At 45.3% G+C, this 15,086-nt stretch overlaps 1 protein-coding gene across 1 annotated transcript; it reads left to right on the forward strand.

The window, feature by feature from the left end:
- The first annotated feature begins 226 nt into the window (after window positions 1-226).
- Window positions 227-13,579, forward strand: CNMD (chondromodulin). The gene is made up of 7 exons (XM_085058922.1): window positions 227-353; window positions 624-758; window positions 3,155-3,295; window positions 6,371-6,484; window positions 9,141-9,294; window positions 10,472-10,674; window positions 13,032-13,579. The coding sequence occupies exons 1-7, from the start codon at window positions 282-284 to the stop codon at window positions 13,245-13,247; spliced, it is 1,035 nt and encodes a 344-aa protein (XP_084915048.1). The 5' UTR covers window positions 227-281; the 3' UTR covers window positions 13,248-13,579.
- Window positions 13,580-15,086: the final 1,507 nt, after the last annotated feature.

Consider the following 15,086-nt stretch of genomic DNA (forward strand, 5'->3'; position numbering starts at 1 on the left):
CTCTCCGCCGTGGCGTCCGGGGGTTGCTTGTCCCCTCCAGCCCCGACCCCCTGCCCGGACGAGAGCCAGGAGTGGGCTGGAGGGGACGGGGCTGGGCCAGGAGGTCACAGCCCCGCGGAACTCCGGCGGCTGCCGGGCAGCTGAAGGGGCTCATTGTGCCGGGACTGGGCGGTGCTGCCCTCCGCGGGGCCGGGGCTGGGAGCGGGGCGGGCCGGGGCGGTGCAGCCCCGCCGGGCCGGGGTTGGGGCCGAGCCCGGGCAGGTCTCCCTCCCGCGGCAGCCATGGCAGAGGGCTCCGAGAAGGTGCCCATCGCCCGAGCGGGGCCCGACGATGTGGAGCTGTGCCTGCCCCCCGTGAGTGCTGCCGGCGGGCGCCGGGCGGGACAGGGTGGGATCGTGAGCGAACGTGTGGGCATGAGTTGGGATACAACGGGACCGAGCGGGTCGGGACGGGACGGTAGGGAACGGGTAGGGTCGGGCCAGGTGGCAGTGTAACGGGCCGGATCGGGACAAAACGGGTCGGGTCAGGCCAGGTCGGGTTGGGTCAGGCCCGGGAGTGAGGACAGGACTGCTCTCCATGCCGGGGCTGGCGTCCCTGCCCGCTCCCACCCGCGCTCTCCGCAGGCATACGCGGCGGCCGCGCCCCCCGGGCCGGGGCGGCTGCTGAAGGCTGGGGCCGCCGTGCTGATCGCCGGGGCTCTCCTGCTGCTGGCCGGGGCCATCGGCGCCTTCTACTTCTGGAAAGCCACGGAGCGGCAGGTGAGCGCGGCGGGCCCGGGTGGGCTGGGAGCTCTCCCACGGACGGAGAGGCACGGGCTGGAAGCGCTTCTTGCGAGGTCTATAAAGAGGTCTTTAAGCAGACCTGTAGTGGTTTTTTTCATGCTTTCAAAAATCCCAAACACCTAAAAACCCAAACCCATAATCACTATTTTTGGTGGCTGTGTGTAAGGAGCTTCCTGGAAGCACATTTGTTAGTGAACACGAAACACATCTTTGAGAGCACAGACTCTACATTGATTTCTGCTCGCAAATCCTCAGTGAACTCAAACCCCAACAAGTCCCCAGGGATTCACATCCTGAGCAAACTCCAGCTCTCAGGACAAAAAAAGCATTGATATGTGTAAATTCTTTTTTCACAGCATCTGCATTCTTGGTCGAGATTCTACCTGGACCCTCAAGGATGTAATACTATAATTAACCCATTAACAGGCACCATTATTTCCCTCCGGTGCTTTGTATAACTGTGCATACACTTAGGCACTTATGGTGCACAGCTGTGGAGCAGTTTTTAAAGTCTTGGTTAAGTTTTATTATTTACAGTTTCTTGGGTACATGAAATACACTGTATGCAAAGAATGAAACTGAAAAGCTGGTGATCAGTTTAAGAACCAAACTTCAGAGCATTAGAACATGTTTACAGATGAACTTTTCTTTCTGTTTACATAAAGTTTGTGTTTAAAACATATCTGAAACGTGATGGTACACACATGAATGTAACTTTCTCCATAAAGTAAATTAGTACCCCTGAATTTACTTTGGAAGAAGTTTTGTACTGCCTCCAGCCACACGCCAGCCCTCATCAAGGAGAGCCTTGTGTGAATTCCAGCAGCCAGAGCAAAGGTGCCCCTGTGAGATACACCCGTACACGTAGGGATAATTCAGATAATCAGAAAGAAAAGTACAAGGTTTTACAGTAAAAAGACAGGACACATTGCTGACCTCCAAGATGTGCTACAAGAGCCATATGCTTCTCTAGGCTTTTGTAAAGGGAGAGAGATGCAGATGGTGACATAGGGGACAGTGCTTTCAGCTCGGAGCATGGGGGTGCATTTGTGGAGTATAGGACAGTGTTTCCCTTTTTTAATGCTCCCATCATCTAAATTCAGCCACACAAAATATGTCACATTCACAGTTTTCATTAAGCTTCAGAGTTGATCTCTAGGTGAAGACACTGGGAAAGCTGAGTTATTTTTCCAATCTGCCTTCAGCCTCAGAAAGCTGCACTTGACTTGCAAATGTTTAGGAAGCAACTGTAAAAAGTATGTTCAGAGTCATTCATTAAAAAACTAAGGCAATTTTTAAATTTTTGGTTTTATTTTATATCTTTAAATTCTTCCCTAACTGACAGGGGTATCAAAGGCTCAACTCAAGCTCAGCCCCTATGAGGGGAGACCACACACACTGGTCTGGTTATATGAATCATGTTCAACAGGAGTCCCAGAAAGCAGAGAATATGGGAGTGGTTCTGTATAACTGAGGAACCATAAATCTTTAGCACCTTAGACTTTCCTGAGTGAAGGTGAGAGAAGAAGAAATTTGTCTCTAGCTGTCAGTGTAAATTTTTCATTAAAATGCTGTAAAGGCTTTTTTAAGACCCAAAATAAACTGCTTGTGCAGCACTTTTAGCAGAGCTGCACAAGAGAATCACAAAACCGCTCCACAGATTGTGGTCCTCCAGCAAATACAAACCATGCTGTAGCTCTCCTCGTTGAAAATAGGATAAGGGCAAATACGCTGACAAGGAAAATATGAGTCTATACAACTTCACATCCAATTTAAACAAAGTTCACATCCATTACAAGCTGGGAAGTATCTTCGTATTCAAGGGGAACCTGTTTTCCTGTGCCTCAGCAGAACATCCTAAGAGATAAATAGGGGCTGGCCTTCTTCAGAGTAGGATATTCACGCCTGCTGTCCTTTGGGAATCATGCCAGCATAACAAGCAATTCCTAAAATGTCCTAGAAGAAGGTTTTTAGGTCAGAGTGAACACGGGTGTAGACTCACCCCACGTAGTTTTTGAAGTAAAACTATAAGCACTCCCTGGAAGGGGAACCTCAGGAGGTCTCTAGTCCTACCTGGTGCTCAGAGCAGGGACAGCTGAGGGGTCAGAGATGGTTGCTCAGGGCTTTATCCACTCAGGCCTTGAAAACCTCAAAGGGTGGAGACTGAACAACCTCTCAGGGCCAGCTGCCCCACTGCCAGCCTGTCCCAATGGTGAAGTAGTGCAGTGTTGGTTGTTGGAGGGTTATCAAATGCCTGCAGAAGCAAAATTTAGGAGCTAAATAGGGATATGACAGATTGACCCATTGCCTAGTGTAGGAGGAAGGCAATAAGTAATTACTGGCATGTGCTACCGCTCTTTTATTGATTCCAGGTGTACAACGTTCACTATACTATGAGCATTAATGGAAAAGTACAAGATGGATCAATGGAAATAGATGCTGGAAACAACTTAGAGACATTCAAAACAGGAAGTGGGAGTGAAGAGGCTGTTGAAGTCCATGATTTTCAGATTGTAAGTAGTGCTACCCTTGTCCTTCATGTCACACACTCCAGCACTGGACTCTTAAGGACACCTTGCTCTGCCCTGACTTTTCTGCTCCAGTCAGTCTCAGGTTCCAGCCTCCAACCATCCACACAAACATTTTTGCTCTCCTGGCTTGCTTTCACAGGGAGACTGGCAGTTTTCCTCCAAAACAAAAATCTAAGTGCTTTTTGGAGATAAGCCATGCCAGGTACCACTCCGGAAAGTGGTGTGGGTGAGGCTGCAGCAGGTTTGGCTCCATCTGAACACTTTGCATTTTCAAACCACTGAGCAGAAGTATGACATGTGACCTTGGGGTCTTACTGGAAGAACATTCTGTCAGGCTGCAACATAACCCTTGCATGATTTCATGTGCTTTGAACTGGAAAAAACACCTCCCCCAAACATCCCTCTTTGAGGAGCAGAGGGTCAGCACAGTAAGCCAAGTAGACACCAAAGAGAGACCACTCTACAGTGCTTGACTTGGGGAGCTTCCTGTGCCCTGAGATCCAGGATGGGAGCTGCTGCCCATGGCTTGGCCAGGGTTCATCCCCTTGGCAGAGGATGGAGGCATTTAGCATAGTTTATGCATCTGTGCACCAAATGCAAGATGCCAGGCCACTTGGGCTGACAGCAAACGCATTTGGGTACTCCAGCAGCTCGTGGCTGCTCAGCAGAGAGCCTGGACTAACATATGCCAAACCTCAGCAGAGCACAGCAGCTCGGGTAGAGCAGTTGCCTGAGCTGTACCACCCTGAGCTACTAAAGGCACATCTATGGTGTTGCAGAAACCCATTTACAGACCCTGCAGCTAATGTTCTCAGGTGCAAAACACTCAACTTCAGAGTTAAGCCCTCTGTAAGTCAAAGCAGCACTTAAAATAAAGATGCTGCTGCTGCTAGGAAGCATCTCTGCTTCTGGAGCAGCCACCTTCCCCTTGCTGGATCCAGAAAAGCAAGGAAATTCAGCTCCTTGGCTTCTCAGCAAGAACAAATGAATCCATGCCAGGAGACAGTGGACCCCAACTTTCCCACCAGCCGTGGTTCTGCCTTTATGAAACTCTCATTAGCATCACCATAGCAACATTATTAGCAGCTGAGTAAGAGCATCTACAGCAAGCTCTTCTCACTTGCCTTTGCCATTTCACATCTGCACAAAAGCACCAGTCCACTGAAGAGATGCTGAGCTCATTTTGCCTCCACATACGTTGCTGGTGAGCAACTGCTTGTGACAACCAGGTCAGAAATTGGCTCCTAACACCAACCAGCTAAAGGCACCTCCCCGGGATGGTGCCTGCTTGTTATTGCAGAGCTCCAGGGACAAGCATAGTGAGAGCAAAGGGATGATGCCACTTGGGTTTTCAGCCAAGAATGCACACAGAGGAGAAGTCGATTGAAGAGGTGTGGTTCCGACAGACTAGTATTTACATTAGCAACTTTAGATTGGCTGGCAGAGCTGGAATGACTGCAGGGTCAGAGAAGGCTTGGATTTGCCAATATTAGGGTATTCCTAGCACACCTACTGCACTACAAAGCCTTATGTCCTAGTACACCCATCCTTGCATAGCCATCCCCTCTCTCACTGCTTTACAGGTTCTCATTTGGTTTTGATGGGGGTGTGTCTGGCTACACAGGACCTGCAGACACACAGGACAGGCTCAGGTGTTCCAGTACTGTCCATCTCATGCTGCACTAGATAACTGAACATGCTGAGTTGGAAGGAACCCATCAGGACCACTGAGTGCAGCTCCTGGTGCTGCACAGGATCATCCCTCAGAGTCACACCACGTGTCTGAGAGCATTGTGCAAACCCTCCTTGAGCTCTGTCAGGCTGGTGCTGTGACCACTTCTCTCAGGAGCCTGTTCCAGTGCCCAAGCCACCCTTTGGGTGAAGAACCTCTTCCTAATATCCAACCTAAACCTCCCCTTGCACAACTTCAGGCCATCCCCTTGGGTCCTTTCACTGTCACCACAGAGAAGAGGTCAGTGCCTGCCTCTCCCTCTCACAAGGAAGGTGAGGTCTCCCCTCAGTCTCCTCCAGGCTGAACAGAGCAAGTGACCTCAGCCACTCCTCATACAGCTTCCCCTCAAGGCCCTTCACCATCCTCATGGCCCTCCTTTGGACACTCTCCAATAGTTTAATGTCTTTCTCATATTGTGGTACTCAACACTGCACACGAAGGCACTCATGATGCCCCTTGAGGGCTGATGAGAGGGGTCATGCTGACACCCATTCTCCTTTCTCCCGGCAGCTAGAGGCCATGCAGAAAACCAACATTCTTCAAAAGGCATTAGGTATTTAGGTGTTTGACTGGAGCTTGTGTAACCATATGAAAAACACAGAAGTTTTGCCATTTACTAGCCAAAAAAAGGTATCTAAATTTATAACATAGAAGAGAGATCTTTTATGGGTACCCAAAAACCTCCAACAGAAACTACAGACAAGGTTCCCATGGCAAAATGGTGATGTCCAAGGTTCTGGCTGGAAGGTGTGTTCCAGGACTGAGAGTAGACTTGCTCCTCTTGTTTAAAACTAGACATCCATGGTTTATGCAATTGCATTTCACCCTAGTAGGCCAGACAAAGTCCCACACACAGATTTCTGCACCAAATTGTCCATCACAAACTTCCCCTTGCTGTCACAGTCATTTATTTGCACAAACTGAACCAAGCTGCCCCCGCAGTTTTGTAAAACTGTGTCACAAGGGTACCACACCACCAGCTAACACAATTTCCAGACTGCCTACGTTAGGTGCTAAGTTACAGTTCAAATCATGTCAACTAATTCCTTAACAGAGCTGCTCCAAGTAGCCTACAGCCTTCATGGAAGCACTTACATAAAACACCCCCCCACTTTTAGAAACCAAGCAAAAACTTCTAGATCCATTTAACCAAAATTGTGAAACTAAAATGATGAGGGAAGAGTGTTTTATTGCTTCTGGTTTTAAATAAGATTAACCTTCAGACTCAAAATTCAGTGGCAATTTTAGCAGAGCTGAGGCACTTTCTTGGGGGTGTGAGGAGCTCTGGAGGGCTGTGCACAACCCCCTGCCTTCTGCTTTTGCAGGGCATAACTGGGATCCGTTTTGCTGAAGGAGAAAAGTGTTACATCAAAGCTCAGCCAAAAGCTCACGTCCCCGAAGTTGATGTTATGGCTAAAGCGAGCCTCTCATCTGAGCTGGTAAGGGGTAGTTTGTTTTTTTCTTAACTGATCTTGGTAAAGAGAGAGCCTTAATGAGGTATTTAAATACAAATTAAAATGGCATTTGAAAGCTACTGTGGCTCATGGTAGGGTTGTTGAAGGTAGGGTAGGACAGATGAGGATTCATTGACTGCTTGCAAGGAGTCCCTGAAAGCTAAGAAAAGCAAGACTGGTGTGAGACATGTCACTGTGTCCAGGGACATCGTGAGAGGTTGCAGATCAGTGAGTGGGGAAACCATGGATTAATTTTTACCAGATCCACAGGAGACCTCTGTGAGAAGAGCATCTGCCTGAGACCAGGCTGTGCACAAGGCTGGAAGGGAGAACATGGAAGAAGCAGCTGCTTTAGTCAATGCAAAGAGGGACCCTGGCAGATCCCAGGAGAGTTCTGTCAATGCTCTAGAGCAGAAACATGGACTCCATCCCTCTAGCCCTCTGAAACAGTTGGTAGAAGAGAATTGTGGAAAAATAGGGCAAAAATTCAGATAACTCAGGAGAAATAATAATTTTTTTGAAAAATATGACTTTTCCTTCTTAGCATAAAACTTAATTTTACAACATTAACTAAATTGCATAGAATTTGCATCACAACCAGCACAGAAGCTGCAATTCTCACCCAGATACTTCCAGATCTCCTCACATTTGCACAAAAAGCTGATTGCTTTATGCTCTCAAAGCCCAAGTTTCCCAGAGCTGAGACCCCCCAACCCAATTGCTCACCCAGGAGTGGCTCCAGTGACTTGAGTCCAGCTGAGCCTGGACACTGCTGGAGGCTCAGCCACCAGCAGGAGAGCACAGGAGATCCACAGCCCCTTTTCCTGGGTTTGCTTTGCTTCTGAGAGAATAAAAGCAGATAGAATTAGCTGGGAGAGAGGTGCTGTTAAGGCTACACGTCCCTGCAGTGGTGCTGTGACTGCTGAACATGTGCTCTAAAAAGAAGGGGGAAAAGGTCTCTACAAGTAGAGTCAGGCTGACAAATGTTACAAAGCCTCCTGAAGCTGGTAGGATTTTCCCCATGATGGGAAAGAGAACTTGTACAAATTCCAGACAAAAAGCTCCATTTTTCCTGCCTTGCCTTATTTTAAAGGCAGCTGGCCTTGACTTAATTAGCACTATGGCTTGAAGTCAAAGTTCGAATTTTTCATCTTTTTGGAAGAACAAAGTCACAAACCTGAAGACATTATCCTAAAATAATTAAAAAGTTATTTCTAATCTTCTGCCTGGTGACAGCAAAACTATTTCCATGTCCTGTTTTTGTGCATCTTCTCCAAAGATCCATCACCTACGTGACTGCTGCGATGAATCGCATGCACCAAGCAGCTGACTTAGTGCTACCTCTACAACATTAACTTTTCCCTGTCACTCAACTTTCCAGGCTGGATGTTCAACAGGAATGGCAAAGTAGTATTTATTTTTCTGGGCCAAGTCCTCTCTCTGATACGGAAGTATTTAGCAGAAAGTGTGCCTATGCTCTTTTCCCACAGTAGGCATCATAACAGCACTACCTGCAAAAATTGTTGAGTAAAGTGAGCTTTGATAGATACCCAGGTTATGGCTGCTCACAAGTCAGGATCATCTCAAACAGAAACAAGGGATATTTTTATTCCTGAAAATTAGATTCAGATATTTCTGATGTTGATAAAAGCTTAAGTGGGAGAATATAAATAAAGATCAGTAGACAGATTGGATAGCAAACTTAAATGACTTGAGACCTACAAAAGAAATCAATAAACACACTAAAGAAACAACAACTCAAGGGAATAAATTGATCTAGTCAGTTATATAACAAGTTTGATGACTTTTATGAAAGCAATTTAGAATTTTAACTTTGAAATCATGCTGGTTTTCATGATTCAAAAGTTAGTTTTCTTTTAATATTTCACCATTGCTATAAAATACTTACACATTTTATGTAAAATAATACTTTGAACTAACAACTTTAAAGAATCAATCACTGGCATTTTCCTACATTACTTTGAAGATATGAACCAAAAACCTGCAGGGTACACTTCAAAAAGGCAGGCTCCTTTAACTTGCACTTCAAGCTTTTGGTCAATTGAATTGCTTTTACCAAACAAGACCTTTAATCAGAGCGATCACATTGACTTAAAACTGGAAGCTGAAGCAGTTCTCAAGCTATAATCCTCTCTAAAACTTTTGAACAAGATTCCACCCCTCAACCCCCCTACACACATTGTAAATAGTTATATATGGGGAGTATGTCAAATGAGAACGGGGCATAAGAAAAGATGAGAGGCTTGGGTTTTGCTGGTGTGTTTCACTGCTGCTTTGCTGAAGGTGGTAAATCTTCAGTTTCTACCACTTGAAATTCTGGTGCTTTGGGCCAAAAGATCTCTGACACTCAGCCCTCATGCATGGGGCAGAAGCCTTCCAGGAGTGAGATGAGTGAAATCATAGCCCCAGCAAAGCTGACAGTGGCTTTGCCCTTCATTTCAGTGGTGGCATCCTTTCCCCAGGCTTTGGCTCAGCACAATCTGTTCACATTCATGACACAGAAGGATGCTGGGTATTAGTTGCAGTGGATAATTATACAGTTTGGTGCTCAAGAATTAACAGCAAGCAGGCACATGACTGCTTACTGAGCAGCAAAGGATTTATGCTCTTCTATTTGCAGGAAGATGAAATCATGCCTGTGAGATTTGACAAAAACTCCCTTATCTGGGTGGCTGCAGATGAGCCTATCAAGCATAACAGCTTCCTAAGCCCCAAAATTTTAGAGCTTTGCAGGGATCTTCCAATTTTCTGGCTGCGACCAACATATCCCAAAGGTAATATTTCTTTTATTTGGAAAGTATGTTATCCCTCCCTTCATCTCAATGCCTTCCCTACACCAGGTTTGCTACCGAAACTAGCACATCTGGGAAACCAGACTCCTTTCGTCCCTTGCCCACACCTTCCTGGGATTGTGCCAAGATTGTGGGTTTGGCGTTTATCCCCTAGATACTCTCCATACTAGTATTTACTTCAGACAATTTGTATAGCCCAAGTGGGTGACTTGCAATGGAGATGAAACATTTCCAGAGAGGTCAGCCTCCCTCTACAGAAGGACAAGACAACAGCTTAAACTAACACCCCCAAATCTGTAAGCAGCTGACACCTGGTAGCAGGAACACTAGCCAGGAACTGGGGACCACGCATAGCCTGTCCTGCTTTCTACCCTGCTGCCCCAGAGGAATTCAGTGGGAGATGCTTTAAGCCAGCCAACTGGTGGATGGTTTATGAGATCCTGGGGGCAGTCCCAGCTCTGAAGTTCTTGTCACCCAGAGCCAAGCTTAGCAAAGGTGTTCAGGAGTTATCAGGGAGATGGCAACTCATCCAGGTGACTTCCATGCCGAGGAGGAGAGAAGGCTCTGAAACATTTATTCCTCCTTGGACCAGTTAATATCAGAACACTTGGGTGGGACGACACATGCAAAAAAAAAATCACCACATTTTAAAGAACCTGTAGATCCAAGCTACCAGTATTTTCCACTTTCCTCATGACTGTGCATGTGCCACTGGGCAACAAAACAACAGTATCAAAGCTGTCCAGAACCAGATGTCGTTGAGAGCAGGGCACCATCCTGCCATGAAAGCATTTTAAACAAGTGAGATGTGTACAACTGGTCTTACTAGTGCTGGCAACTGCTGCTGAGTTAGTATAACTGACGACAGGCTAGGTCAAAAAAACCCCAACAAATCTCCTCACACACATTTTGCCTCAAGGAGGGAAAGGAGGCCGGGAAAGGCAATCATGCTGCTTTGGACTGGCATTGGCTGCAGACACGTCATAGAAAGGCAAGCAGATCCCATGGGGACGCTCATCAAGTTTGCCTTGACACAGTTTGGTTTTCTCTCTGCCCTCTATCCTCTCCTTTTTTTAATATTTAAAGAAATCACTGAAATAGTAGGTAACTACCAGGACATGCTCAAGATAAGATTGTCCTCTGGTGATTATTTTTTCAGATAACTGGAGGAGAGATATGAAAAGAAACAGGCGCCAATCAGAATCAAACTTTGATGAGGAAGACTTGGAAGCTGCTTCTGAAGAAGTAAACCCCAGGTCCCACACTGTGCAGCTGACTCAGGAGCTTGGTCACCAGTCTAATGAAACCAGGCCAATGGAACAAGAAGCCGATCAAACACTTAATCCAGACAACCCATATAATGTAAGTATTTGCATTGTAATCTTCCAGAGCCAGGGACTGTGTTGGACAGGTAACACTGGTAATGTGGGGTTTGTCTTTTTTTTTTTTTTAATCTGCATAGTCTTTGCTTGTTCAGCTTTTCTGTTAAATAACAAACTGGTAAAACACCTAAGAAGTTCAAAAACATCTTCCCTCTGTCCCCTTCTCCCAGTTTTCTTTAGACTTCAGTCTGAAACAAGCATAAGCACTTGAGGTCTCAAGGTTGAGGTGAGCTGATGCTGAATTGCTTTTTGAGGTCTCCAGGTCCATATGAAAACAGCACTGGAGAGCTGACAAGAGTAGCACTTTCTACAGACAAACTAAAGCTGGTCTTGATCAGACAGCTGAGCCCCCATCACTTACTTTGTGAAGAGGGAGCCCAGCAGCTAGAAGCATGCTTTGCTGTCACACAGAAATGAGTACCAGATGTGTTTACTACCGAGGAATGCAGCAGAAGTGTCTGGGTGCAAAGAGATTAAGGTCCATCCAAATCAATTTCTGTTCTCAGCTTCTTCTCTATGAGGGTAAGCATCCCTAGACTAGCAAGCAGCTGACAAAGAAGAACCTGTTTTGAGACAGCAGCAGTGGGTGGAGGATGACTGTCGTAAAACTTGTTCTCACCCTTCAAGAAGCAGCAGCCCCCAGAAAGAGCAGAGGAGCCACCCCACTGTGCTCCAACACCTCTGCCGCGCTGCAGGAAAACTGGCTGTGCAGGAGGCACCTTCCAGTCTGCTGCACCAGCGCCAGACAATTTACACCCACCATTTGGTGCAGCAGGAGTAAGTCATTTTAATACAACACTGTCACAAGATAAATGCCTCCTGCTTTGGAAGTAAGTCCCAGCTTTGACTTGACATTTATGCAACAGCAGGAGATCATTATACTGTGACAGCATTCTGCCGAGTTGACATCCCTTAATTAAACTTAAATTAATCACTCCAAATAAAGTGGATCTAAATCGACTCTCTCATGAGGTCACTAAAACAGCAGTGGCAGTGGAATGTAGCTTCTCCTCACAGCTACTAATGTAACCATGTCCATGAGGTCTGAGCTGCCCTGCATCTGGAGGGTGGCGGCAGAACAACTGCCACAGGTCTGCTCTTCCAGCCAGAGGGCAGCCAAGCCAAATGGAGAACAGCCAGACAGATGTAGCCATCAGACTTGCCTTAGCCTGCAGGGCAGGATTCACCTTCACCGACAACTGTTGCATCGATGCCTATGGCCAAGCTGGCTTAGAGACCGAATTAAAAAGACCATTAATTATGCTGTAGATCTTTCCTACAGGATTAAATGAGTCCTCCCTAGAGCTATTTCTCTGTTCACTGTAAGTGGAGCCTGGATGATGAGCTCAGGTGACATTCATAGCACAGGTATCTGAATTCAAGGATGGTAATTCCTGACCAGGAAACATCTTCCCTGCTCTCAGGACTGGGAAGGAGTTGCTGGGTCCCTAACAACACCCAGCTGTCACTAGTGTCCTGCAAAAGCCCAGACCAGAGATGGCACCTTTCTGTGTCACTTTTTTTGTTGTGCTTCTACTTTTCTGAATGAAAAATACCCAGGTAAAAAGCTGTCTGGTACTTCAGCATTTGTGCATCACTGCTGCTTTTCTTGCAGTAATGCCAATGGGCAAAGAACAACCAAGTTTCAAAAAGCAGAATATCCAGGTTACTTTTTGTTTCTCTAGAAAGGAGGAAAAGAATTTTGGAGGGTAAAGGCTTTTAAGTATTTTGTGCATACTTTGCTCCATTTAACTCCTTACTGTCAGCTACAGAACATGCAGAATTCTCACTGTCCACAACACACCTCTGTGTGGCAGGGGGAGAGGGAAGGAAGCAGACTGAGAGACAAGCAAAATCCTCAGAAAACTGCAGGGGACCATGGAAATAGTTTCCAAAAAATGCTGTAAAATGCATTAAAATACAAAAACTAAAACTAATCATAAAAACCACACCATATACTTCAGGCATTGTCACCTACATGAAAGACTCAGGTAACTGTCTTGAATCCTTTTCCATCACTAATATTTAAAGCTTGGGAGCTTACTGTTGATGGAGCTTTTGAAAGGACTGTAGAATAAAAACAATGAAGTTAGAGCTGCCTGTTGTTTTTTCCATTTTACAAGGTTGATTGCACCAATTCTACACTTCTGCCAAAAAGAGAAAGACGAAATAAGTAATAAAGCAGGATGCACAGGTCACCTAGTGGGAATTTCGTCAACTTCCACAGGCCCAAGATTGCAGTTTTTAGCCTTCGTGAGGTTAACAGGAGCATGGATGTATTCTGCTATTCTGTAAGAATGAGAGCACGGGGCTTACATTTAATATTTTACATTCCAGCAGCTGGAAGGTGAAGGGATGGCTTTTGACCCCATGCTGGATCACCTGGGCGTGTGCTGCATCGAGTGCCGGCGAAGTTACACGCAGTGCCAGCGGATCTGCGAGCCCCTCATGGGCTACCAGCCCTGGCCTTACAACTACCAGGGCTGCCGCACTGCCTGCCGAATCATCATGCCCTGCAGCTGGTGGGTTGCTCGCATCATGGGCGTTGTGTGAGAAAATCCCCTGACCAAAAAAAAAAAAAAAAAAAAAAATTGGAGCCTTGACAAAATAAGCAGGAATGCAATGACAATGAACTGGTAAAAGACTAAAACCAAAGCAGCAGTACTGACCGTGCTTTACAAAATCACAGTGTTTTTACTGCACCAAAAACAAAGGTCAGATACTCCAACTGCAAATGAAACTCTCGAGTTAATATTCCATTAGCTTTACAAGTGACAAGGGTATAGTAGCACTTGCTGAATTAAAAACCTGAGACATCCCAAAAAAAGACAGTATTAAACTTCCCTCACAAACTGGTTTAGCAGTCCAGAAGCTTGCCCATACATCCAGCCTTTCGTAACAAACCGCTCTCTTTCCAAGCTATATGTGAAAATTTACATCCAATTAAGCAACTAGCTCAACTCATACACTTGGGAGTGCCTTTAATCCATGTAGCTTACTTAAATAAATCACAAGTTAAGTTGCTCCCCGTTGCTATTCAGAGTTGCCAGGTCATTATGAATGGTTATAAACCAATTACAGCATACCTTTCCCACAAAGCTGCTCCAAGGGACATGGGAAAGCGCACATTGTGCTAAATCGGAAACAAACAGCAGGAAAAGGGGCTGTGGAGGGGAATGTGCGTGGCTGCAGAATCAAAACCCTTCGCACATCCCAACATCAAAGAAGCCCCAGCATCAAGAATCCTGTATCCATGATACCACTGTAGTGTCTAACAAGTATCTGCTATCCAGCTACTACAGCAAAAGTATTTACATGCAGTTGCAGACCAAGGAGTCTCAAGACCCTTCAGAATCTACAACAGCCACTGTTATTTATAAATCCTTGAACTGGACACTTTTGACACAAGATTACAACCCCTCTTTATTTAACATGGATAGCAGCCATTCACACCAGTTCCTTTAGCTTTGCTGAAGCTAACATCCCTTCACTACAAGAGAAACTGCTTACCAGAAGAGAGGGGAAGGAAAAAAAAAAAAAAAAGCCCTTTTTTTTTTCTCCTTTCTCACCTCACCCTTTTTGCTAAGGCAAACTCTGCAATTACTGGGATTGATCGCCTTACATATTAAATCTCTAAGGAAGGTACTAAACTGAAACACTCAAAGGTGGAACAACTTAGTATTTCTAGCCTTGAAAAACAAAGATAAAGGTATTAGACTGCCTTTATTCACACTATGCATCTTGAACCCTACCACCGAGTTTATGGAGCCATTTACATGGTCTTTATTAACAAAATGGTTCAATTTTTTTTAAAGTTCACTTTCTGGAGTATTCATTTTTGTGACTAAACAGCTCTTGAGATGTTGCAAGCCCAGTAATGTTATTAACACTGCGTGACACACAGAAAAGAGGAATTAATTTGACATAATCATGGCTTAAAGAAAATAAAGACAACCTCATGTGGAATGCTAAACTGCATATCTAAAAAGCAAAGTGTTAAATGAGAATAAGATGAGAATAGAATTCAGTATTTTGTCCTATTGTAGCTTTTTAATATAAGCTTCACCTTCCCCTAATCTGAAGGACAGACTTGCTTTGAAATGTTTAAATTATAAACTTCTTAAAGTGGGATTTCAAGGCCTGTTAAATTTGAGTTTCTGCTTTTTATACTGAAAATGACCTTGATCATTATGTTGTTTTAGAAGTACGTCATTCATATGCTTAGAAAAGTCAGTTTTCCTTTTTTTTTTTTACTGCAGATTAAACAAATACATTAAAAAATCCCAACTGCTTTCTGTGCCTTTTTCGGTGTAGAAGGTGTAACAATTCTTTTACATACTCGTTCAAGAGCTGTCTGGAGAAGAAAAGAAGGGCATCAGCAAGCGAAACACT

This window comes from Lichenostomus cassidix, chromosome 1 (assembly GCF_008360975.1).
Source record: "Lichenostomus cassidix isolate B80296 chromosome 1, HeHo_3.0, whole genome shotgun sequence".
NCBI lineage: Eukaryota > Metazoa > Chordata > Aves > Passeriformes > Meliphagidae > Lichenostomus > Lichenostomus cassidix.